The sequence below is a fragment of the Cheilinus undulatus genome, linkage group 11, assembly GCF_018320785.1.
Source record: "Cheilinus undulatus linkage group 11, ASM1832078v1, whole genome shotgun sequence".
NCBI classification, from domain to species: Eukaryota; Metazoa; Chordata; class Actinopteri; order Labriformes; family Labridae; genus Cheilinus; species Cheilinus undulatus.
Window position 1 is genome coordinate 8,550,022 of NC_054875.1, and position 26,762 is coordinate 8,576,783.

A 26,762-nucleotide genomic window follows, 5' to 3' on the forward strand; every position below is an offset into this window, starting at 1 on the left:
GTATTTAAAAGGTAAAAATATGAGATAAAAAGTGAAGGTTATGAGATGTAAGGTTATAATATGTAATAAAAGTCAAAGCCATTACTTTTGGTCATAACTGTAAGATGCAAAATTGAAAATATAGAGAAAACATGAATTTCTTTCCCACATTGCTGATTTTTATCAAATTATTTTTACTGTTTACTTTTTCTAGTTTTTATGACTCAACAGGGATAATATAAATCATCAAGGTTAAGTTTACATTTTTATACTGGAGGAAATCTGCGGACCTCATAGCTACTGGTGGGCCAGTTATAGCTAATAAAATTATCACATGATCTGGTGGGCCGGGTATAACTGCACCACGGGACTGATTTGGCCCCCAGGCCTTGAGTTTGACACCCCTGCAGTAGGACATGCTGCAATTCAATTGAAATTTGGATTTACTGCCCTCGCTCTAATTTAAATGAGCAAGCTTTCCTTTTTACTATGTAAATTAACACATTAGCTTTTATTTTGTATCTTATTTACTTTTATAAACAGGTGCATTTGTTTGTTTTATAAAACAGACTTTAATGTGAAGTTGCTCTTTCTCTCAATTACACAATAATTATAATTCCTAATGTGGCTTGTTAGGTTGAGTCAGAAATGCATGTGTACACCCACTTATTTTGAGCCAGGAAAAACCCTGGTGGACTTTACAGAAGGCTTGAGCCAGGCAGCCACCTTTCCCTGAACCTTCACTGGAGCATCTTGGCACCAAATCGCACACACTTTTACCCGTCTTAACAACTAAAGCCTGGTCCTAACCCTATAGTTGCCAAACAATGCTACATCCCCCATCTGCAGTAACACAGTGCACTTTACAGAGCTTTGTATATGCCCACGCTCTCCACATGCTCTCAGAAGTTCATTTGCTATCCTGCAGCACTATTCTGTGTATTAAACTATAGGCAATCTAAAGCAGAGTTAAAGGGTATGTTCAAGGGAAAAGGAGGGTAATATAAGAGCGAGGGTTGTGCAAAATCAGAAAAAACACCAAAGTTGAATGTGAACGTTTGTGCCCTACCTCACCATTCTGGTCGAAGCCTGCCACAGCCCCTTGCTTCAGCAGCCTCAGAGCTTAGTAATCCAGCACTGGGCACGGTTACACAAGAGAGGGCGGGAGGGAGTGAGGGAGATGTAGAGACGAAAGGGAGAGAGAGGGGGGATTGCTTGTAAAAGTGTTACTGGGTTAGATAGAGTGAGACAGAGACAGTGAGAGAAACGATGGGGGGGTGCTTTGTAAGAGTGTTAGCGAGAGAGAGAGAGTGCAGGAGGGAGAGCGAGCGAGAGAGGAGGCGGGGGCCTTTAATCTTGGATTTGGATGAGCGTGAGCAGGCCTGATACCAGCACCCGTCAGTGCTATCAGTCGTCCCCCTGCCTTTCCCACCTCAGATGAATGTGACAGGCTCTGACAGACTGGTCCAGCCACCCTCTGCTCTCCTCCTCCTCCCTCAGCCTCACCTCTCTCTCCCCTCTCGTACCCTGAGAGGAGAGTGGTCGTCAGATAGCTCTGCTCCATAGCCCCCCTCTGTGATCCCAAAGCTAACAAAGCTTTCTCTGGCTGTAACACAGACCAGATCGGGCCAGGGCCAGCTCAGGGTGCCAGAATCTCCGAGAGCAACAAGGTCCCTGCTATCTGGTCGGAGGCTAAATGCAACAGCTGTGTTGCTTGTGCCTGGAGATTACACCTAATCGTGCATGGCGTAGTTACACAGGATCATAGTTAGCCCTCGCAAGGCTAAACCCCCCCAATCCAGCCAATTCAGCAGTATGCCATTAGAGCTATTAATTTTCCAGTGCTGAGCTTGCAGATGAGCTGGAAAATAAATGCAGAGAACAAAAGTAAGGTGGTATTTAAACACAAGTAACTTATAACGACCCTGCAATGACCTCAGCACAAGCATTTGATCCACTTTTGCTTAAATGTCATCTGTATGTCCTGTGATAAAGTATTTGCCCTTTTACTTTTTTCATTTGTCACACTAAAACGTTACAGAGCATCAAACAAATCTTAATTTTAGACAAAAATCAACCCAGTTAATACAAAATGCAGTTTTTAAATGATGAATTCATGTAATTAAGCAAAAAAATACAAAAAAACATACCTGGCCCTATGAGAAAAAAGTAATTGTGAAGTAATTAACCAAAGGTTTTCAAAAGCCGAGTTCAGTTTCATTTGCCACACAGAGGTCTGATTACTGCCAGACCTGTCTGACGAAGAGAAGTAGGCTAAAAGTTCTCAAAAAGCAACACATAGTGCTACAGTCTATGACGGAAAGGGTTATAAAGCCATTCCCAAGGCTTTGGGACTCAAACAAACCGCTGTGAGAGCCATTATCCACAAATGGAGAAAACTTTGAACAGTGGTGAATCTTCACAGGAGGGGCTGGCCCACCAAAATTACTCCAAAAGTTCACTGACGACTCATCCAGGAGGTCACAAAAGAACCCACAACAACATCTAAAAACCAGCAGGCCTCACTTGACTCAGCTAAGGTCAGAGTTCATGATTCAACTATAAGAAAGAGACTGGGCAAAAATGGCATCCATGTGAGAATTCCAAGGCAAGAGCCACTGCTGACCAAACAGAACACACAGGCTTGGCCCACTTTTTCCAAAAATAACACATCAAGATGATCCCCATGACATCTGGGAAAATATTCTGTGGACCGACAAGACAAAAGTTGAACTTTTTGGAAGGTGCTGCCAAAGACACTGTAGTTCTGCTAATCAGACAAATCAATATGCCTTTGACCAAAACAATGCACTCCTATTTTACAACAACCTAAAAGTAAAAAATGTTGAAATTATATGTTGGGCATTTTAAAGTCTTTCATAGCTTTTATAAGAACAACTAAAAAAGGATATCACTGCTGCAGGTAAAATCAGGGAACTGAAGTTAACCTTTGACTTTTGGCTTGTACTTTACATAAAAAGGAAGCTAGGAGATAGACAAATGAATTTTCTCACAATGAAAAACAATCAAAGCCAGAGTAACATACTGACCTTCACTAAACCATGGTTTAAGTCAGGAGGACTGCCTGTGCTTTCTATTTTTCAGAAAGATTAAAAGTAAATATTTTGGAATAAATTTATATTATAAAATATATACATTAGTTGCACACAGCTACCACATTACACAGGATTCAATGCCAAAGTTTCTAAGTTATTCAACCTTAATGTTCCTAAATTCTTCATCAAGCAAACAAATGATAGAAGTTTGTGTTTTCCAGATTTTAAAAAGACACGTCTCTATCAGTGATGACTAAACACATTTTGTTTCACAGTCTGCTTTTGGCTCTGTCCTTTTATTAAAAGGTTGATTGAACAAGACATTTTATTTTTAATTATGAGACTCTACTCTGAAAATGTCACTTATGTAATCCTGCCTGCAGAAATCTTGAAAGGTTTTCTGAGAAGTCTTTTTTAAGATATTCAGTCGACTATCATTTTGTCATCAGGCCGTCTGTGTCTAAGCACAGAACAAAATGTATTTGCCCTTTCTCTTTCAGCGTGTTGCTGTGTGTAATGATTAACCCTAAGGCCCTCTCTCACTAAGAAAAACTCTTGTAGGAACAGACCTGGTTATTGGAAACCAGTGAGATAAAGAGTAGTGAACTGTTCATTCATTTGCCAGTGTTCCTATGTGGCATTAGACAGAAGCACTAAATGCTGATAACAACCATGGCTGCCAAAGTCAAATACAAAGAGATTATGCCCCGTGTTGATTAAATAAAATTACTGTGAACTGCAGTGTGTTGATTGCCCTCATATGTCTGCAGGATGCCCTCTCAAAATAAACTTGAAGCTGTGTTATTAACCCTGAGAGCTGCAGAACTGCACTGATTGCTATAACCCTCAAACTGTCGCCTAAAAATAACCCTACTCCCTATTTTCATTAACTTCTAAATATCTAAATCTGTTTATTAAAAAATGAGCAACATTCTGTACTTGTAAAGCTTCTTTAAATTACATGTTCAAAACATTTCTAATGAAGGAAAGCCCCTACTGGCAAAGATCCCTAGTTTACTGCAATATCTTGGACCCTTATGTTGTACTGGACCTCACATGATAAAAAAGTTTTTTAATGGAACAAGAAATAATTATCCAAATCCAATTACCCTAAATATTTATCTTCATATTCTGGGTGACACTAATCAGCTGCTGTTCAAACACTAAATAATCTGCTGTAGCATTGCAAAAGTACTTTACAAATCCACAAGAACAAAACTGCACAACATTTTTGCTTAAATCCCTCTGGGTGCTTATTACTGGTATCTAAAATATTAGAAGTAACCTTTTGGTTTAGAACTAGGGTTGAGTAACTTTGTTGAAACTGGAACCTTTTAAACACACAGGCACACCTGCCATGCAAAAGCAGAATACTGATATTTTTCAGTAAGTTTAATATAGGGCTGAATCATTTGAGGAAAAAAATCGAATCGCGATTGCAATTTAGCATGCAAATATTTTTATGTTCCTCATCTTATGTATTATTCAACAAACATAAGCAATAAATCATTCAGTATTATAACCAAGGCAATATAAGATAAATTAAACTAGGGATGAAAGATTTGAAAAACAATATCTAATCGGGATTTTGGCTCATACAGCAATTTTGATATTGATTGCTATACTGAAGGGATGATAATTTTTTGATGTTCTTCTTATTTAGATTACGAAAAATATATGCCCGAACTGGAAAAGTAGGATTTTAGTCAACTATTATGAAAAAGACACTTGTATGTATGCATAATGAGTAGAGCATTAATTCTCTGCTGCAAACAAATATATTAAATTGATATTTTGACACATTTCAGATTTCAAATATTGCACTGTCTGTGGTTTGAAAATTGCAGCATACCATATTGCTATTTAATCTAATTGCAATTAACTGCCCAGCCCTAGTGTAATAGTAGCTTAATAGTTTCCCATCTTGTCAAGTAATTTACATCATGGGAAATGTTTCAAATATTACTGCTGCAATATTTTGGGTTTAATGAAATGCATTTTGTTATATATTTCTTTCCAGTAATTGAAGTGCTTGTGCTTTTCGTTGAGTTTTTTGTTGTGAACTGGTTTCCCTTATCTTCATTAAATATTTTTGCATTTAGGGAAATGCTTCCATATTCTATTAAAATATTACTTGTGAAATGTCGCTTTTTCTACTACTATATTAAAATGAAATGGCCATTGTGAATGTTTTCTAATGAAATTTTATGTTTCTCTATTCTTTTTTTTTTTTTGCATTTTGCATTTTGTAAAATGTGTTTTAAGTTTATATGTATTATTTTTATCTTTAGGGAAATGTTTTTGCATTTTTACCAGAAAATGTTGCATGCATTCAAGTATTACTTCCATATATGACCAACTGTGTAGAGATATGGGGTAACACATATAAAACCAACACAAATTTAATTTAAAAGTTACAGAAAAGAGCTATAAGAATTAAAGCATGATCAAGTTTCCTTGAACCAACATACAAACTGTTTATTAATTTAAATGCTCTTAAATTTAATGATTTAGTTGATTTGAAAACAGCACAGCTTATGTACAAAGAACATAACAGGGTGTGCTGCGGTATTTAGAGGCTGTTTGAAGTCAGAGAAAGTTGATATGAACTCAGAGAAACAGGTCATTTAAAAAAAACAAGGCAAGAACAAATATAAAGCAGAGGTGTGTTTCTGTTAGAGGGGTAAACCTGTGGAACAGCTGTGATCATTGATTTAAAAATGTGCATTTCACTTTCCTTATTTAAAAAAAGTTTAAAAACAAAATGTTAGAAAAATACAAAGATCAGTTATGATGAAGAGTTTGGAAAAATAAGACTGGATTATTGTTATGGGGCTTTCTTTTACTTCTGTTTATTTTGTAAGATGCTCAAAGGTTTGCTTGTTTGTCAAGAAGACTTATAATGTACTCTAACTAACCATGAAATCTATGAGTGGCCCAGCTGAAGTTACTTTGTAAAAAGGGTAAGCATAATAAGCATGAGCTTTAGCCTACAACTTTTCGATTAGCTCAATCCTTTATTGTTTTTTATGTTTGTGTTGAAGGTGAAACCTCCATGATTGCTGTTTTAAGTATTTTGTTCCTTTATTTGCTAATCAAAATAAACTGACTGTTTCACTGTTTGTTGTAGTGGTGCAAAATTCGATAACAGGCAACAGTGAATATACTGAACAATACTGTGATTTGCAATTATCATATAATACATAAATGGTAACATGATTTTACTTGCTTGGTTATCAAGGAAAATGCAAAGAATAGGCCTAATGATAGTTTTGAAGTGCGTGTTAATCATAAAAAAAGCAAATATTCAGTAGCATTAAAAAAAATAAATAAAGTGAAGTAGTGTCACTTTCTGCAGGAATTTTTGTAAACCTTTTAAGTACAACTTAATATAAAAATAATTGAAATTTGTCATGTAACTCTATGTTAGCTTGGCCTGACATCACAGTTACAGTTATGAAAGGTTAGTTGTGCAGCACTAATTTGTTATAGAATATTTTTGTTTTTGTGGAATGATTTTTCAGTTTACTGCAACGTTTCTGCAGTTCACCTACAAGACAACATAAAGATGTCAGCAAGTGTGACAGAAATTCTAACAACCTGTAAGTTACTGGGTACACTTGCAGAGTACATGCAAGCGGACAAGTCTTGAGGAGGGCAGGCAGGTTAGTCATGCAGCTGTTTCATATTACAGGCAGAAACGATGAAAAATTCTATGTGTGGCTCAGAGTGTAGACTGCTGTTGGCATATAAATGGAATGGAAATCCAACACAAAGTCTAATATGGCTGCAACAGAGGAGTTTTGATATGTGGAACTGCAGGTATGCCCTTTTTTTTATCAGTTTCAGTCTTAAAAAGAGACTGAACAGCATGTGCTTCAAATCCAACCATGTCAGTGCTCTCTCCCTCCCTCTCCTGCTCAGATCATGACTACAGGAGCAGGAGTGACTCAGGGCTTTCCAAGAATAGGATTCCCTTTGACAACCAACAGGCTCCCCATTCCCCTGCATCTGGCCTTGGGCAATGGGAGAAAAAGAGACAAAACAAAGAGAATGAGATTTCAAATAAGCAGGTTTTGTCTGAAGACATGTCATCAGACAAGAAGATATTTTGAAGAGATTTAAGTTGTGTACTGAAGGAGACACAGAGGCAGCAGTGAGCTGCAGGTTAGGCCTTGAGCTGTTGAAGGGAAACAGACCCAGTGTGCATCCAGCCACCACTCTATCCTCTTACATAATGTCTCAAGTTCAATACAGCCCTGGTCTGCTATTTAAAGCACGCCCGTCTAGGCCCTCTGACAAAAAGGTGATATTCTTAGTAGCCACAGTCCAGCATGAAAGCCTCTGCAGGGGTTATATTGGTCACAGACAAGCCTGGGGTGTGGATTTTGGTAATGTCGCTGATATTTTTAGGCCTACCGATGATCCGGGGTATTTACATGAGGTGCAAAACTCACACACCCCGTGTGGCTGGATGCTTCACGTCTGTGTAGCACCAGGACACTCAGCTAAGCAGAATGAGCTAATGACAAACTTTAGCAATCACCGCACACTTGCATATGCAACTGAGCTGTTGATCTCAAAAATGTAACCAATGATATCATGAACAGTTCAAAAGTTAAAAGGTAGTTTGACAGCCATTTGATCCCTGAAAAAAAAAAAACGCAAGTGGTAAGGGGAATTAAAATGAGTGTTTTGGTCTTTATTTGAAGTAAGCAGTACAGTTGGTTAACTGGTTAATAAATAACTGCTACACTATTCCACAGACGCATCTGACATTTTTCCAATCATAATGGGAAACAAACTTTCTGGAAAACAGAAACTAGAAACAAAACTTCCTGCTAATAATTGCACAGGCTGAATACAATATGTGGATATAGATCAGTCATCCAAGAAGTCTTTATATTTATGACTCTTCAGTCTCTGTGCTGTCTTAACACATGCTATTAGGCTATTTTTACCTGTCCACTGTGAATAAAATATTAATTATCAACACACAAAAGATGAGAGTAATGGAATAATACTTTTTAATCCAAATCAAATTATATAAGAAAATACAATCTGCCATACAAAAATAAAACAATGCTTTCAAGTCAAAATGTGGATCTGTATTTGAAGCTCTTGAAAGCTTTGTTTTTTTCTAATTATAGGTACTGAAGAACATGAGATAAAAAGTAAGAAAAAATTCAGATATTTTTAAAGCATTGGACCAGGGGCTGCACCAAGTCAGCCAAGGAAAGTTTGAAGGCTGCTCTTAAAGGTAGCGAGAGCTTCTGCCTCCCGGACCCTGACTGGTGGATGATCCCAAAGAAGACGGCCTGATAACTGAAGGCTCTACCTCCCAGACTACTTTTGATACCACAAGCAGGCCTGTATTCTCTGAGCATAATGTCCTAGAGGGGTGATGGGGCACTATGAGCTCTTTCAGATGTCTTGGCCATGACTGACCATTACAACCTCTGTAAGTGAGAAGAAAAAATAGGCTCTAGATTTTATAGGGAGCCAGTGCAGAGAAGTTCACTGGGATGTGAATTTGCGTGCATCCCTCATTTCCTCACTGACATACCTGCACATCTGTATAGCCCCTCTATTGCACATTTGTAAATATTTGTGTGTATTCTGTTTTAATGCTACCATATTTATTATACTATGCATTTCAGTTGCCCACAGTTTCTTTAGCCCCTAGGGACGCACGATATCAGATTTTTGTTGACGTTAAATATGCAGATATTTATAAATTAATTGTAGCTTATACAGATATCTGCACTGATATTTAAATGTAGTTTATGCCTTTGGGACTAATCGAGGAATATATTTTCTTATCTTACTAGCCTACAGTGGCCACTAAGAAGTGTGGTCTGATATACTAAAGAGTACAGTTTAATATATCACTGCGTAAAGCCTGGATCTACTCTTTATGTTCACAGTCTTGTGATAACATAGGTAATAAATGAAATCCACAGAAATGAAAAGTGACTGTCTGATAATAATACCATTATAGTTGTGTTAATGGCGGATACATGCATCACATTTACAAAACTCAGACCATTCTAGCTTTAATGTAGTTTAAAACCCAATTACTAGAAAAATAAAATGCTTTTAAATTTATCCTTTTCATTTCAATTCATCAGAAACAAGATATCTAAGATAAGATATAAAACTCAGAGAGCTTAATCATTTCAGAATGCTGAAAGTGGAGTGAAATGTAGAGAAAAAGAAGTTACAGTAAATGGAAGTAAATAGTATGCTTTCACATCGTTCCTAGCACTTCTTACATAGTCAGATGAGTGTGACTCATGTTCAGAATCAGTTATCTAAAGACAACACAAAAGTATGTAAATGAGTCTGGATTGGCATGACTTCATCAGACTGATATTACTTTACACCTAAAAGAGTGTATGGAAAGTTTTGTTTACTGTTTTTAGCACTTGGCCCTAAAGAAATTCACCTGCACTAGTACTTGATCTTCAAGCATCAGTTATTTGACATACACAAAAGTGTGCCCCTTTAACTTTCTTAAGCACTTCCTCTAAAATAATTCACCTGAAAGGCTCTAGTATTTGAAAATCTGTGGTATATGCAGCTTTGTGTCCTCTATCTGCATGTTTTGTGACTGAATAAAATGAAAGAATTCATGCCATTTATCTGGAAAAAACTAACAGTTGGTTGAGAGCACTCCTGGAAACGTTGGCAGCGCTATCTTATTCCTCCACATGGGCTGTTGTTTTCCTGTCGGCTTATCGACAAAACTGACTCACTGTTCTCAGCTGGTCCAATGAGCTGCAGTGGCAGATGAGATCTCCTCTTTAAACAAAGGGAGGGGGGCAGAGGTGGTTTCCAATAGTGGAAAGTTTGTGACACCACACATAATCAATTGAGAAAATAAAAGCAGAACAGCAACGAAAAGTGATGCTGCTTCATTAAGGCGTGAAGAGCACAATGAGGGAACGTCCATGTGGTTCCTTTAAGCCACATACCTTAACAGTAAAAACAATAAAGGTCTGTGGGAAGTCCAGCATGTCTCAATAGTATGATGAAGTTAAATCCTTCCTGTAATGGGGAGTATGAATGATACTATCAACAGGAGAGCAGGTCTGTCACGTCACGATGGCACGCACGGCAGAATTGTTCCCCTGTGGTATTTCAGCTCAGGAAGCACAGAGCAGGCCACAGTGCAACAGTCGTGCTTGTTTCGGCCAGCGAACACACCATGGAAACTAGCTGAGATGAAAACAACTTTTAACAGTCTCAGTGTTTTCCTCTATCTCTGAGCCTGCTGCTGGTTTCAGCCCCTGGGGTAAATGAACGCATGGCTCTCTGTCAACACACAAGTGATTATTGTAAACGTCTGAAAAAACGTCATGAATACTTTTCAAATTAAATCAATTTTCCTGAAATAAAATTACAGTGGTAAACTCAGAAATTGGGACTGAACCCAGCTCAGAGTTGGTCACACTTATCATATTTGGCTTTGACTATTTTTGCCTTCATTTCAGATGCACCTGAAAAAAGTCTTACACCAGCATGCACTGTAAAAAACTGATCTATTAGTGTTTATAATTACAGAAAGCTGCTAGTTAGATACAAAACACATTAGTCAACGATTGATTAAAGTCGAATTACCAATAGTTGTATACATAAACAATTCAAGGATTTCAGTCATCCATCATTAAGATTAACAGCAGCCCAGCTCACAGCCAATAAAGTTTGCTTTGGAAGAACACTAATCTTAGACATAAAACTATTTTATTCAACCTTTTCACCCTTTCTAACTCCGGATTCTTTTGTTTAACCTTGCAAAGCAGATGGATACGCCCGTTTCCGTGTTTCTCAATAGAGAATCCATCTTGCAAAGCTCTCATCTGAACCGTTTAGCCCGGTTAGAAAGTGACAGGATTAATCAGTGTCGAGGGGCAGTACTTTTGGACTTGGCGGAGTCGTGATGTAAGCAAGCAGCAACAAGAGACCAGTGCAATTATGGCGGAAGAGATGAGCGTGGATGCTGCTAAAGCGCCAGTTTTATCAGAACTTGATGACATTTCAGTCACCATGGTTTGTGTTATGCAGCTCTATATGGAGTTTACTCCTTCGGTATGGGCGCAGCTTGGTAGCAGCTACGTCACGTGTTTTGTTGCTCTGATTGGCCTGTAAAGATGTGACAGACAGAACGTTCATCCAATCACCCTCAGAGTTTTTGTCAAATGCTGTGCCCTTTCCCAATCGCTGTCTATGAGTGGTTTTCCAGATTGATGTGTCAGGTTATCTTATAATCCAAGGTTTTTAAAATCATTTACATTGAGTAGAAACAAGAGGAAAGTTAAACACCAAAGCAACGTTGTGTGTTACTGCAACAACCAAGGAACTATCCCGGAAACACTTCAGAATAAAAGCACTTTATAAACGCTAGCAGTCTCACCACAGAAATAAACTGATCAGGCCAAATCCATCTGGCGTGCCAGGTTATCTTTTGTTACCATCCAATGTAAAATCCAGCAGTAACTCAGCCTGCAGCACCTCTTCACATCCTGTATCAGAAGAAAAGTAAGATTCACCCATCTTATCTAGATTTTGAATGGGGAAACACCAAGACAGACACTTGAACATTGTTGTATATGGGCTTTCCCCTAAAATAAGATTTAATTCACAATAACCATAAACACAATGAGTGTTTGTAAGTGGGACTATTTCATAATTTAAAGTGGGGGATTTATGTAAAATTTATGTTACTGCACTTTTCAACCCTCTGCTTGTTTGACATGTAGGAATGATCTACACAGGTAGGTTATACTCTTCATCTGTGGAAATACTGAATTAGGAAGGCATCAAATGGAAAAACAAAATCACCGCCATCCTTGTTTATAGTCTCAATAATAATCAGCCAGTGTAGCAAGGATTTGGATTTCATTCTGTAGTTTATGCAGGCTGAGCCACTCTGTACCACTCCATTAAACGGTGTGGAGCATGTCCATCCATGCTTCAGGGTACAAAGCACAAATCAGCTTAGCATTACAAACGTACAGTGATATGTTATAATTTGTATAAAAATCTAATTTTCTTGCTTGGCTTGTGCCCATAACCTCAGTTTCAGAGTGCTTGGCACAACCGCTGATTGTTGCTAGGCCACAAAAATTAACTTCTGCCTCCCTCAGAAGGATCCGTTAGGTCTGTTTTCAACAGTGCTGTGCTCTTACGGTTTTCTTCCATTCAAGGAAGCATCAGGAAAACATAAAAACAATGTCAGGGAATCCTGTCCTGGCATTGACAGCTGAGCTGACATGCCAGATAGACTCTTTCACACATGCATGTCATGTAAAGCTGGGCGATATGGCTTAAAATTGATGTCGCGATATATTTTTGCTATATCCCAATACATGACATATATCATGATATTTTGAAATGTCCTCTAAGTGTCTGTATAATGTTTAATTCAGCCCCAAATGACACTAGTTTGGTGATTAAGATAGACTGTTCTATTGGATTTTTAATAAAATTGTATGCAGAAAGGGTAAAAATCAATAGAAAGTCAAATTTAGCAGTTTTATTTTGGAAAGGACTTCATCCAGTCTTTTACTAATAAATCCAAAATACATAAATCATGAAATTCTCTGTCTTTTACGTATCTGGACAGTCCTGAAATGTTTTCTGTGTTATGTTTACTATTGCTGACTATAAAATGATTATTTCCTCATTAAGGGTGAAGCAAACCTTCACAAAACTCACCAATCCTGCATGCAGCCAAAGGCCAAAACCCTGCAGTCTAGTCCACCATGCAGACCAAAACCCTGCAGTCTAGTCCTTCATTCAGGCTTATAGCTGTGATTATATTAGTCTGTTACCTGTGCTGATAAACGCTGGAGCGGTTTCTTACAAGTTCATAACATGAGAGCGTCTTTAGACCTTAATCAAGAAACTCTCCTGTGTGATCACGGGGGAAAAAAAGCTTGTCTGGAGGCGGGAACATTTTAACTCCACATTGTTGGTGTTTTGAACTTCCACATAATTCATACTCGATGTTCACGATATAGCCATTTTATACATCATGAGTGGCAAAAGCCGCGATACATTGAGTATACTTGATATATTGCACAGGCCTAATGTCATGGGATATATTTCTCATCCATCTAAGCAACAGCCCATGGATGGTGTTTGGTAAAGGCAGAACCTTTAAAAAATAAGGTTGGTTGGATGAACTTTCTCTCATATTTATCACAGGGCAGTCAGACTGACAAAACAGGACATAGGACGCTGGTGTCACTGCAGGGAGAAAACTACAAGTAATACTAAGAAAGACAGGAAGCCATTATCGTTGTTCATGATCAGTGGAATCTTCAATCATTAGTCAGTGGAAGATATTAAAATTGTGCCCTCAAAAAGACAAGCTTCTTCCATTTCCTATCTTCAATCTGCGATTTTTATTAAGAGTATGTCAAAAGTTGACTTTGATTGGTCAGTGAGTCATAAGTGACATTTACCAGTGTGTTGCTGTTCCAAAAGTTGAACTACTTACTTTTAGTCCAAGCATTTATTTTCTTGCCTAAATATGGAACCAAATCACAGAAGTGTGTTCTCTGCACCCTGCCAAACCTGAGGTCCCTGCTTTCTACAGCTGAGACACAGAATAGCTACAGCTGCATTGTTTTTTGAGAGATTTACCCACAGTGGAGAAATATCACGGATTTGAATGTCCGACGAAAACTATGTTACATTTTAGTCTGGTTTTAGTCATCTTGATGAAAACTTACCTTAGTTTTTGTCATTTTCAGTCATCACAGACCTATCTTTGTTAGTCTTAGTCTAGTTTTTGTCATGGAAAAAAAGGCTGCCGAAAATTTTTAGTCATAGATTTAGTCAACAAAATTAACACTGGTGAGAGCACTGCGAACATTGCAAAAAGACAGCTGGCACTGAGGCCTTTTTGTTTATTAAGAAAAAAAAGCTTTACTTCATTGTTTTTGCATTGCATGTGTGTAAAAAAGAACTGTGCCTAAGGACACAGGCAATCACTCTTACCTAACTCTCTGAAACATCAAGGTCTAAGCCACATAAATCTAGTTTCAATTGTGAAAAAACACAACTGGTCCAACTTTTTGTGACCAGAATTGAACGCTCTTTCTGCCGTACATGTCTGTGTGCTTTATGATGCATGATTATATTTGCTTATATGAACCAGCCTTATAAACCCTACATTATTATGCCATCATTGCTGATTTTCCTTCTAAGGGCATACAGGACACAGAAGTAATTAGTCAAACAATATAGCTACAGCTGTTTTCCACCCATATACCAGTGGCTGTTTTAACTGTAAACTCTCTGACTGCCTACCTTGCATTTTCTTATGCCCACAACCTTTATTATGGTCAAGAGGCAAGCTGGCTGTCCCAGTTAACATTTCAGAGGTGACCTTGTATAAAAAAAGTCTTCAACAGGGCCTATTAGGTATTATACATGCAGTATAGATAAAGTGCCAGATATTTAAATCAATTTCAAATTAAATCAGTTAGTATGCACGCTCATTCACTATGGTCTGGATAAGAATTTTTGCACAGACCTGTCTTTATTTAAAACCATAACTAGTATATATGTCCATTCATTTTAATGATGTTGGCACAGCTTCAGTCACTCTTAATTCCTAACACACTAAGCAGGTTAATGTTTCAGCAGGATCTACCAATGAATGCTAGTCCACGGATTTACGTGTGGTTAATAATATGTTGGAAGAAGAGTTATTGGTAGCATGAATGAACACACTGTGCAACACTAAGCAAAGATGTTGGACTACATTAGGCCTCCGTGCCGGGTTCTACTCATGCAGAGTGAAGATTCCATAACATATATTTTGACAATTCATGGAGGGAAGTAAAACTTTACTATTAGTATAATTAGTTCAATCCTTATCGAAACAAAATATTTTATTTCTTTTTAAGTTTTAAGCTTCTGCTACTCTTCTCATGCATTGCTGCTGTCGTTCTTGACAACACTTAACCACATGTTACTTTAAAGTTATAAAGTTGACTTGGATTTTGCCTAGGTTCCCTTGGATGTTTTTTTTTAATATATTTTAAACTATACTTTATGCATGGTAAGGATACTGATCTAAACTCAAAGAGAAGAGGAAGAGACAACAAGTACTCAGATGTTGTTTGCTGACTGGAGGCACAAAATGCATATATATATATATATATATATATATATATATATATATATACACAGTGCTTAACATATTTATTAGACCACCCTAATGCTAACCAAAGTCAGGTTTATGCCACAGCTGCCCTAAAATAACAGCATTGGTAATTACCAGAATCATTTTTTATCTTTCTGCAATGGTTAATACATCAATAAGTAGAAGCTCTTTAACTGAAATGATAATTTTAATGCTAAAATATAATTATTATTGTTATCTATGAATTTTCAAATGTACTGATTTAGAAAAAAACATGAAAAATAGTAAAGCACATTATTATTTCTTGATTAATATGTCAAATTATAGTTATTTACTTGCATTCCTGAACAGAAAAACGAGTTTTAGTGGTTGAATGTTATGCTTGATTCATTTCTGACTTCTCAGAGAAGCCCAGTGAGCCGGCTCAAAATTTGGGTGAATTCAGTTTGAAATCCCTCATTCCTGTTCAAAATGGTAAAACGTGGAGAGCTCACTGAAAATGAAAGAGTCCGCATTAAAACACTTCATGATGGCTGGATGGTCTTTGAGACAAATATGACAGGTGGTCTAATAAATTTGTTAAGCACTGTATATAGTTGTAAAATTAGGTTCTTACATAGCTGAAGCTAGCCACTACAAGTTATTGTACAAAATGAAAACAGAGCAATGTGTCTTAAGTTTTAGGACCACTGTAATTTATTTAGAAGATGCTTGCTTCATATCAAAAAGGCCACACTGCCTATAGGGCTGGAAAATATGTCAAGTTTTTAGGATATAATCAACATATTCTTCAAAAACAACATATAATGTTAGACCAGCCTTATTCAACTGGGGTGCTGTAGCACCCTGGGGTGCCTTCTGGCATTATCAGGAGTGCCTTTAAAATGCTTTAAATCTAATTAAGAGATAGACTGCCATCACTGTGCACATTTTTAGAGCCTACACTAAGTGATTTAAGAGAGTGCTATGGAATTTATTTAGTCAATTATATCACATGACTCCTTCATTAACCATAGGGATGTAGACTGTTTTTATCAATACATTTTGACTGGGGTAACTTGACATTTTTCACATTTTAATGGGTGCCTTGACATAAAAAGAGTTGAGAAGTGCTGGGTTAGACAATATGCTTGAACAGAATAGAGTTAATGTTAATGTTGATCGGGGGATCAGGCCTAATGCTCAGTGTAAAGTTTTTTTATGTTGATGGTCATGCTGATTGACCACAAGATGAGCAGTTGGAAACATTTAGGCTGTTTGGGGAATAATCCTTTAACTTATTTCATTGTATTTAATATAATTACTTTAAACAAATGGGTACTATATTTATGTGATTTTTCATGTGCGTGTTGACAGTGTGAAGTGGCTGCGTGACACTTTACAATTTTTGATTTTACTCATAAATGACTTTTAATTTGTTATTTCTTTAATGAAACGAAAATATTGCAGTAAATTCCGTGTATAGCAATTAAGCTAACAAATACCGAGATGTGATTTTTGGCAAATACCGCCCAGCCCTACAGGAGCCTATACATTCATCAAAGCTTTAAACGTCACCACTTCTTGTCACAGAAAAGGCGGTTACCACCATGTCAATTAATGATTAACGTAACAGAGTCACTACAACAGCTTATATCTCTTCATTAAACAAAAAAACATGAGACCAAAGTTTGTGATACGGGGTTCTGTGGTGAGAAAAAGTTGAGGCGCCTCTGCTCTCTCGCGCACAGCCTCAGTTTCAATCTCGTCCGTTAACAATCTCAGAGCGCTCGCGCAGTGCAAAGAAACGGTTAATTATTGCGGTGGGGATAATGGCAGAAAATAAAACAAAACAAACAAAACAAACTCGACTCTACCTGCGAGATGTCATAGCAGTCTCTGAAAGCTTTCAAGTATCCTCAAACGCTCTCCTTTTACCTCCGCTAAGTCGCTGTGAAGACTGAGGGGGGTGTTGAACCTGCGCGTGCAGCTACACATTTCTGTTGGCACGGCTTCCGGTTTTGGTTTTCAAAATAAAGGATCTACCTGCAGGTGAACGTCTTTGGAAACCTTGTTAAATACCCGATAAACCATTATCTAATTTTTCTGATCAAATTTATTGTTTTCAAAGTTACTAATATTATTAATGTAGAGAATTGCCTCAGTTTTCCTTCTCCTGTTTTTAGTGTATGGTTAAATATTTCTACTTTTTGCAGAAGAGGAAATAAAACATGCCATAAAAAAACCCTTTTCACACATTTTACTCTAGCTAATTTTTTTAGCCGCATAGTAATAATTTTTCTGTGGATATGCAGGTCTGGTTGCTCTATTTGTCTCTATCCATCTCTCCCCTGCAACTCTTCTTTAACTTTCCAAGGTCAACACAGTCAAGACAGATGGTCTTTCAGCATGAGTCTGATTCTGACTGTTAAAAAAAGTTTTTTTGTTTTTTTTTTCAGATGCTTACCTTTGACGGACCTGCTCCTTTTTGTAAAGTTTCCTGACACAACAAACAAATATTGATTTCGTTTGTTACTGGCATCACTAAAAACAAAAACGAAAAATAGTAGGAAGATATACAACATAAAAATTGAAGATTAAGGCTCCATTCATCCAAAAACACATTTTTCTGAAACATTTAAGATGCATATCAAGTACTAAAATTAAACATATCTAAGTCTGACTTATACTTATTATTGCATCTTTTATGCACATGAAAAGTATAATTGTTTTACTATTTCAGGTTTGTAGTACTTTCGTGGGAACCTTTTGCCATTTTTCCAAATGCAATATCTCAAGAACTGTTTGACAGATTTTCATAAAACTTTGAACAAATGTTTACTTTGACTCGGGGAAGAATTGATACAATTTTGAAATTCAAAGGCAAAAGGAAAAGGTCAAGGGGTCTTGCACATGCCTGATTTACAGCATGCCCTCTCTCCCTGGCTCTCTGGCCTCCCTTCTCCCTCTACCTGCATGCTGCAGCACACCTGAGTGTGATCAGCACTCAGAGTAGAGGAGTGGAGCATAACGAGGAGCAGTGACAGGAGCATGCTGCTGACACAGGAGGTTTGTTAATTCTTCTTCTTCTTTTCATTAAGTTTCATGATTATTATGGTTTACAAGCAGCTTTCTATATCTTTAGGTTATACTCCCATGCAGGTTTAATATTGATGATGTTTCTGACTGGTGGTCTCTGAATTTCTGAGTTCTGAGAGTAAATTGAATGCATCACGATGATGCATTATTATTAACAGACCCTGGCTTGGTAAGGTCCAGGTAGTGACAATGCCTACTGCATGGCCCCTGTTAGCCCCTTTATGTAGACTGATTGGAAGCAGGAGCCAGGACTTTTCATGGACAAAGCCAAATTAACAATTCAAGGCAGTTTGACAGTTGTCTACGGCAGTGGTTCTCAACCACTCTAGCTCAGGACCCACCAGTCTCTCTCATGTCAAATTGGGACCCAAATTTCCAAAAGTTTAAAGTTTTCAACAGTTAGTTAATTGAATATATGCTGAAGTGTCATTGGACCAAAATATACAACCCCTTTTCCCATCATTAAGTGTAAATTTGAGCCAATATTTTAGAGATCTTGAGAAATTGCTTAATTATAATGGGCTTTTTTTAATGAGTTAAAATCGACTCACAGACTTCTTGCCACCTTTTTTGTTTTTTACAGACACAAATTAGCAACCCACTGAAAACTGATCCATGACCCATGTTTGGGTCCAGACCCACCAGTTGAGAGCCACTGGTCTAGGGGCTCAAGATCTGTAGAGGGCCCAGGGCTGAGAACCAGGTTAGATTGATAGACAAGTAGAGTTTTTTTTTTTTTTTTTTTTTTTGTTATCTTGACATGTTTCAACAGCTGACTTCCTGAAGTCGTCCGCAGAAGAGTCAAGTAATGTTGCTGTGATGCATCTTATCAGCTGATCTTATCTTGATTGACAGGATGACCATGCCCCCTGCTGTCTGGCAGGACAGCAATGAGACCTATGGTCCCATTACTGCATCTCAGTGGTTTTCCTGATCCATCTGTGGTGCTCCTTGCTCTCTGGACGAATAACCCTGGCTATCAGGTAAGCCTTTAAGGTTTAGAAAGGGGCCAATAGGACCATGATCTGGGATGAGGGGACTTATATATCGCCCAAATGTAGCCGGCTGGTTGTTCATTTGCTGTTATTGTCAGTTGTGGTTAGCAGTGTTGCATAAACATGCTTAAAAATGTGACTGTGCAGCCTAACCATGTGATGCTTTATTAAAGCTTTGCAATAAAGTGTGTGCACTAAAACTCGGTGAATAAGTCAAAAGGTGTAGCTTTAATGTTCCCCTTATCGTGTTGTAGGCCAATCACTGTAAATACACACTGCTGCACAGACACACTGAGCCATTTTTGCAGTTATTTGGGGGGAAAACACCCTTTCCATGCAAATCCGCCTCATTGCAGAATGATGGTGTAATTAGAGTAGATTGACCTACTGTATGTGAGAGCAAATGGAAGTGTGCTGCAGTTTTTCTGACACACAGACTTTCCAGAAATCAGGAAACAATTCCAACCCTTTATGACGTTGTGTAAATTTTGTAGGTAAATGTTACTTGGACATTGCCATTACTAGGCCACAACCAGGAGTTGAATCAGAGACTCCTAACTGCCCTTTTACCGATTGTGGCACCATTATGCATGGCGAGGATGTGAATGTTGCAGTTGTTTATTAGTTTTGCTTCACTCAGGGAGGAAACTTGTAAAGCTGGTGCTTAAGTGAACACGTTAATATTACCGTTCCTTTGATCAAACACACCATCTGTTATTCTAAATATTTAACATAGATTGTCAGAATCTGTGTGGGATGCTGGCAGGACTGGACAGACCCGTTACAGGTGTTGGTGGGAGTGGACCAAAATGGTCAGAAATCCAGCTGGAGTGGCCAAGAGTGGGATTAAAGGGGACATATTTTACCCCTTAAGACAAGTTTATATTGGTCTCAGAGGTCCCCAAAACATGCCTGTGAAGTCTTTTGCTGAAAAAACACTCCTGATCCTCCTTTCAGCTGGCTTTCTTCCAAGCAAGGAGGTCCAACCGAACCTGGGGACTGGTTTAACTCCCCACATGACATCATGAGGGGAAATTCTGAGAACGGCTTGTTTCAGCACACATTTTCTGAAAGGTGGAGAAAGAGAGGAGGGAGGGAATGGAGTTTTCTGCTACTTGAGGGGAATGTGGACAGGACAGGGACACATATTTTTTTGTTGGAAAAGCCTGAAAAGTGATTCTTGCATAATATGTCACCTTTTAAGACAAGTCCTGCACAAGGCTCTAGTTTCTATGAATTACACAACCACAGAAAACACAGCCCTTGACCTAAGATTGTACTTAAACCATACTGTCACAATTGTAAATCTCCTAGAGCCACATAGTAGTTCTAGTTTTCTTTTTATATCTTAGGATACAATGTCCATAAAGATTTGTCTGGGGAATTAGGCTCATAGTAAATGTAATGTGATTTATGATTTTTTAAAATAAAAACACAGACCAATACTCTTGCTAAGACTTGCATTTTGCAGTGCTGTTGGGCTGCTGTTGATGCTTTAATACAAAGGCTGGTTTACTTGGAAGACTTGGCCAAATAAAGACCATTTGGCTTTCTTTTTTACAGATATTAAATCAATTTGAGTAGGCAGCAACTAAGAAACAGGAAAGAACGCAATAACAAAATTATTTAAAGAAACTGCCTTTAAACTGTACATATTAGTGTATTTTAGCTATTAGTGTCAGTTATACTTTTTCATCATTGATGCAATTAACTTTTACAGTTTCTGCTCAGCTATAGTAAAGCTCTGCTATTGTCTTGTGAGAGATAAGGCGAGTGCTTTCTACTGTAATACCCTCCTGATGGGACAGCCTCCCAACTCAGAGGATGGTGCTGCTGATTGGGAGGGAGGGGGGCAGAGAAGCAATAGAGGCAAAGCAGCATTGACGTCACCCGCCTGTGGTTATCAGCGGAGGTTAATCTACTGGGGGATGGATGAGCTTATGCAATTGTCTGTGAGCTCACAGGCTTCACATGTATAGATTTGCTTTTCCACTGTTTGACCTACTGCTGCAGCTTACACACAAACGCTGAGACGGTGGAGGGGGAGTTTCTTCTCTCAGTGGGATTTCTTGCTGAAGTAGTTTTTTTTTTTCTCCTCTGCCAACTGCACTGAGCTTCAGGCTGGATAGATGGGCTTGAACATAGGCTTTATTGTTGGGGCCTGGCAGTTAAAGAGATCCTGTCACACAATGGGAGGACATCACTCTCTGATCGATACTTAGTGAAAATTGATGAGGTGGGTGAGAAATGGCTGGATTGGACTAGCAGAAAGTCCACATTAAGTGTTTCAGACTAAATGTGATTGCTACAACGCTGAGTGGCTTGAAAACAATATCATTAACATTTATTGGGTGAATTTGAAGTTCATGGGACACTTTGGGATTCTTGTGCTCCCAAATTAGGCTCATATATTTGCAGATAACTGAGGGAGATTATTCTTGATGTGCAGCAAAGCCATTTAAGTGCATTTTAATCCAGAAAGACTGCACAACAGTTTGAAATAAACCCAGGATACTTGAGCAGTAATGAAAGGATCAGTGAAAGGACCCCTAATCTCAGTTATGTCCCTTTGTTACTGATGCATTATGAAGATATCCAGTCATAACATCGACCCAGACCCAGGCTTGGTAGATCCAGGTAGTGACAATACCAGTGCTCTACCACATGGCCCCCCTTATGAAGACTGATTGGAAGCAAGAGCCAGGAATTTTCAGGGCCAAAGCCAGATTAACAATTAGGGGCAGCTTGGCAGTTGTTCAAGGCAGTGGTATGCTCTCTGGATGAACAACCCTGGCTATCAGGTAAGCCTTTGAGACTTAGAAATGGGCCCATAAGACTGTGAACTGGGATGAGGGGGCATATATGTTGCCCCATACCTAACCAGCTGGTCGTCCTGTCCATCAAGACAGAATGACCAAGCCTGCATATGATAAAAAGAAGACTGTTGTCTGTCAATAAGAATTCTCAGAAGACAAAAATTGTAGTTTGTGAAGACAGTATGGACTTACTTGAGGATCTCACTTATGCAAATCACAAATGCTGAAAACTTGAAATGGGTGTTGAAGATTGGTTGTTTCTTTACTTTGGTTGCCAGCAGCAGATCAGGAACTTACAGGCAACAAGGACGACTCAGATAATTAAAGTTTTAATTCTCTCTCAGGTGTCGCAGCTAATGCTAGCTCTGCTAATGTTAGAAAAGTGGGCAGAGAGAATACCCAGCCAAAGCTTGTGACAGCACACTGGCCCTTGCTCTTCCTGCAATGAGACTATTGAGGGACGCAATGGGTCATGTTTGCTGAGGATGTTGAATGGACTCCACACAAGTTAACACTGTTTGTAGATAGCCTGCCAGTTCTTGTGTGTTTTTATAATGTGATATGCATACATACATGAGAAAGAAACCAGGAAGACATATTCTGGAGTTCATTGATGATAAAGTGAAAGTGAGTCTGTTGCAGGGGGAGGATTCGGCACCTGGACCAGTGGTTGATAGTTTGATTTAGTGGTGTTATGACTCCTTTTAAGACCTGAATGTCACAGAGACCATTGATATGTGTATAGACTTCAGAAGAAACGAGAGACTGTGGAGTACATGCTCAGCTACCTTATTGTTGCCATTGACAATAACCTGCCCTTTAATGAAAATACCAACACAGTTTATAGAAAAATCACAGCAGCGACTGCACTTCCTCTAGAATAGCGGCGTCAGACTCAATCACAGCAGGGGCTAGATTCTGAGTTTAGGCCTTACCTGAGAGCCTAACAAGGTCAACATGAAACCATAAACCTAATTTTCCCCACAAATGAATGATGGGAAAAAAACACTAAGCACTGATGATACACGATGTTGTGTCTAGAACAGTGAAAAGATTGGTTTAAAGGCTCAAAATCTGAGATTAAAAGTAAAAATTATGCTTTTAAAAGGCAAATATATGAGATAGAAAGTAAAAAAAAATGAAACCTTACATTTTAAAGGTCAAAATATGAGATAAAATATGAACCATGAGTTAAAGGTATAAATATGACATCGAAGGTCAAATTATGACTCTAAAGGTTTAAAATAAGGGAATAAAAATTCATGGATAGGAGTTTAAAATGTCAAAATGTAAATCAATATTTAAAATAGAAATTGAAATAATGAGTTTAGAAGGTTTAAATTTGTTATAAAGTCAAAATTAGGAATTTAAAGTACAAAATATGAGATAGGTTTTTTAATTATGACTGTAAAAAGTTTAAAGAACAAGGGATTGAAAGTCAAAGGTCAAAATATAAATTAAAATTTAAAACTGATAATCTGAAAGGTCAAAATAGGAAATAAAAAGTCAAAATCATGAATTTAAAAGGTAAAATTATAAAATACTGAGTCTTAAAGTTCAAAATTTGAGATAAAATTCAAAATCGTGAATTAAGATGATGGAAATATGTGATCAAATTTTAAATTTTGAGCCTAAAATGTCAAAATTGGTGATAAAAGTCAAGATCATGAGATTTAAAGGTCAAAATATGAAATATTGAGTTTAAAAGCTCAAATTATGGGATAAAATTCCTGAGTTTAAAGGTAAAAAATATAGATAAACTTTGAAATCATGAGTTTTCAAGGTCAAAATATGAATTAATATGTAAAACTGTGAATCTAAAAGGTGAAAAATGAAATATTGTTTGTTGAAATGTGAGATGCAAATTTGATGAAATAAAATCACAAATTAATTTCTTTCCAACATTGCTGACTAATATCTAAATATTTTTCCCCTTTATGTTTTCAGATTTTTCTGACTTAACAAGGATATTTTAAATTGTCAAGGATACATTTTTATTTTTATACTAGAGGAAATCTGCAGACCTCATACTAGTGGGCCATTTATAATAAAAGTATGATATGATCTTGCGGGCCGGTTATAACTGTACCAGGGGCTGGATTTGGCCCCCAGACCTTGAGTCAAACCAGTCAGGGGTATGCAGCAAATTAATATCAGTGTTTTATAACTCTTTGGTCGACTCAGTCTGGACATTTGCCATTATCTCTTGGTTTGAAAATGATTTTATCACTCAAGCCTTTACACAACTAAATCTAAAAAATCATTACGGGTCGACTCAGTGGTTCCTTAGACACCTTTGGAAATTCTGTGCTGCACACGAAACACATTTTAAGAGATAATGTGGGGAAACATATCTCCATGTGTCCTGAAGCAGCTTAAGTGGACGATTTCCAAGACTAAACTGCATCCAAATCCTAAAGTTTGAAGAAAAAAGTCCTCTGCATTTGATTTTCACACCACATCAGTCAAATAGATGGAAAAATGCTTGCATAGGAGAGTAGAAAAATACACTCAAATGTCTTACTTTGCAACAACATTCTGAAGAAAGTTGGGTTCGAATTTGATCAGGAAAACATGCACATTTAGTTCTCAGCTCTAACTAACACAAGACTATAAATAAAATCATTATCATTACTGGGAGATGTCATGGTTTCTTGGAAACCTTGGGAAATTTGGGCTGAGCGCACTGAGATGAGCACATTTTAAGGAGACAGCGGGAGAATTTTCTTGATTTTAACTGAAGCAGTAAAAAGTGTAATCATCTGAAAAGGGCTCAACTTTATTCAAATGCTTGAATCTGGGAGAAAATGTGGTACATTTGATTTTCACACCATTAGGAGTCCATTAGGAGGAAATCTATGTATAGAAGAGTGGATAAATACATCTGGATTTCTAAACGGAAAAAGATTATGTAAAATAGTTAAGTTGAAACTGGTATTTGGAATTTGAAATGCTCATTTTGTGCTATATCATAGAATATACACTCCCTTCAAACAGTATTGACACAGTGAGGCCAATTCCTTTATTTTTGCTGTAGACTGAAAACATTTGGGTTTGACATCAAAAGATGAACCACCCATTTTTCATGTGAGCAAAAGTATTTGAGCATGTGACTGACAGGTGTGTTTTGTTGCCCAGGTGTGTCCTTTTACATTGATTATTCAAACAATAATCAGTGCTGAATGTCAACACTCGGTTTCAGATTTGGGTTTTGCCTGTGCAGACTGCATTTATAGATAGAGGTGTAACCAACATGAAAACCAGAGAGCTGTCTATGGGCGAAAAACAAGCAACTGTGAAGCTGAGAGAAGATGAAAAATCAATCAGAGCCTCTGCAAAAACATTGGTCATGGCCAGTACAACCATTAGGAATGTCCTGAAGAAGAAAGAAACCACTGGTGTACTCACTAACAGACGTCACACAGATAAATCAAGGAAAACAGCGTCGGTTGATGAAAGACACGTTGTGAGAGCTGTAAAGAAAGACCCTAAAACAACTGTTAGTGACATCATCAACAACCTCCAGAGGACAGGATTGAAGGTATCACCATCTACTGTTCACAGAGGACTTCAGGAACAAAAGTACAGAGGCTGGAATTTGCCTCAAAGTACAGAGACAGGCCTAAAAAATTCTGGGACAAAGTTTTATCAACTGATGAGACAAAGATGAACCTTTACCAAAGTGATGGAAAGACTAAAGTTTGTAGGAAGAAAGGATCTGCTCATGACCTCGAACATACAAGCTCATCTGTGAAACACAGTGGAGGTAATGTCATGGCTTGGGCTTGCATGTCTTTTCTGGGACCGGCTCATTAATCTTCACTGATGATGTAACACATGATGGCAGCAGAAATGAACTCAGAAGTCTATAGAAACATTTTGTCGGCATATTTAAGGAAAGATGCACCCAAACTGATTGGAAATCCTTCATCATGCAGCAAGATAATGGTTAGAAATACATCCATTTGACATTACACTGCATCACCAGACTAATGAAACTAAAAAACTATGAACAATGTTGCCATAACAACAAAGGAGTTCATCAGGGGCAAAAAGTGAAAGGTGTTAGACTGGCTAAGGCCCTGTCCACACGGAGACGAAAACAATATATTGCCGTTTCGTTTTGAAAAAGTTTTCTGTAAAGACGAGATCGTTTCAGGAAATATCCGTGTAAGCACAGAACCTCTGAAAATGACTGAAAACGCTGTAGTGCATATGCCACACCTGTACGTAGCGCTGTATTGCTGCCACGGAAATGCATTAAAATAGAGAAGAAGAACGCGGAAAACTTACACAAACTTTCTTCTAGTTGCCCTTCTGGTTGTTCTCCGCGTTGGATTTAAGAACATGGTGTATGCGTTTCGCGGTGGTGGTAAAGGAGCGTCAGATTTTGCTGTAAAAGCCATAACAAGCCCAGTAGCTTCTGCAGCACGAACACAAATCTGTAATCTACAGTGTTTGTTTTGGTCGGACCTGTGCAGGCACCTTAAGAGAGCTGTGCTGTGTGTGACGTAATCGTTTCAAGAAAGATGTGGATAGCCATGACGGAATGGTAGTCTTTTATGGATTTATGCACTCTGGGACCCATTTTCAAAAACATGAAGACGAATTCAGGTGTATATGCAAAAGTTTTTTGTCGTATTGGCGCTTCATCCACACGGAAACGGTGTTTCAG

At 37.9% G+C, this 26,762-nt stretch overlaps 1 protein-coding gene and 1 long non-coding RNA gene across 5 annotated transcripts in view; one reads left to right on the forward strand and one right to left on the reverse strand.

Annotated features, from left to right (window-relative positions):
- Positions 1-17,165, reverse strand: part of ptpn11b (protein tyrosine phosphatase non-receptor type 11b) — a 91,428-nt gene extending 74,263 nt beyond the window's left edge. For 2 of the 3 annotated variants that reach the window (XM_041800485.1, XM_041800484.1), the window contains exon 1: positions 17,055-17,165. In XM_041800485.1, coding sequence (XP_041656419.1) covers positions 17,055-17,068 — 14 coding nt within the window. In that variant the 5' untranslated portion in view covers positions 17,069-17,165. Of the gene's footprint in view, positions 1-1,048; positions 1,219-17,054 lie in introns of those variants that run through there. The other variant, XM_041800486.1, reaches the window with a different exon arrangement.
- Positions 17,166-18,197: 1,032 nt separating this feature from the next.
- The window catches only part of LOC121517158, a 53,166-nt gene continuing 44,601 nt past the window's right edge, over positions 18,198-26,762 (forward strand). For both annotated transcript variants that reach the window (XR_005992535.1, XR_005992536.1), the window contains exons 1-2: positions 18,198-18,246; positions 19,132-19,259. This is a non-coding gene — a long non-coding RNA (uncharacterized LOC121517158). The remainder of the gene's footprint in view (positions 18,247-19,131; positions 19,260-26,762) is intronic.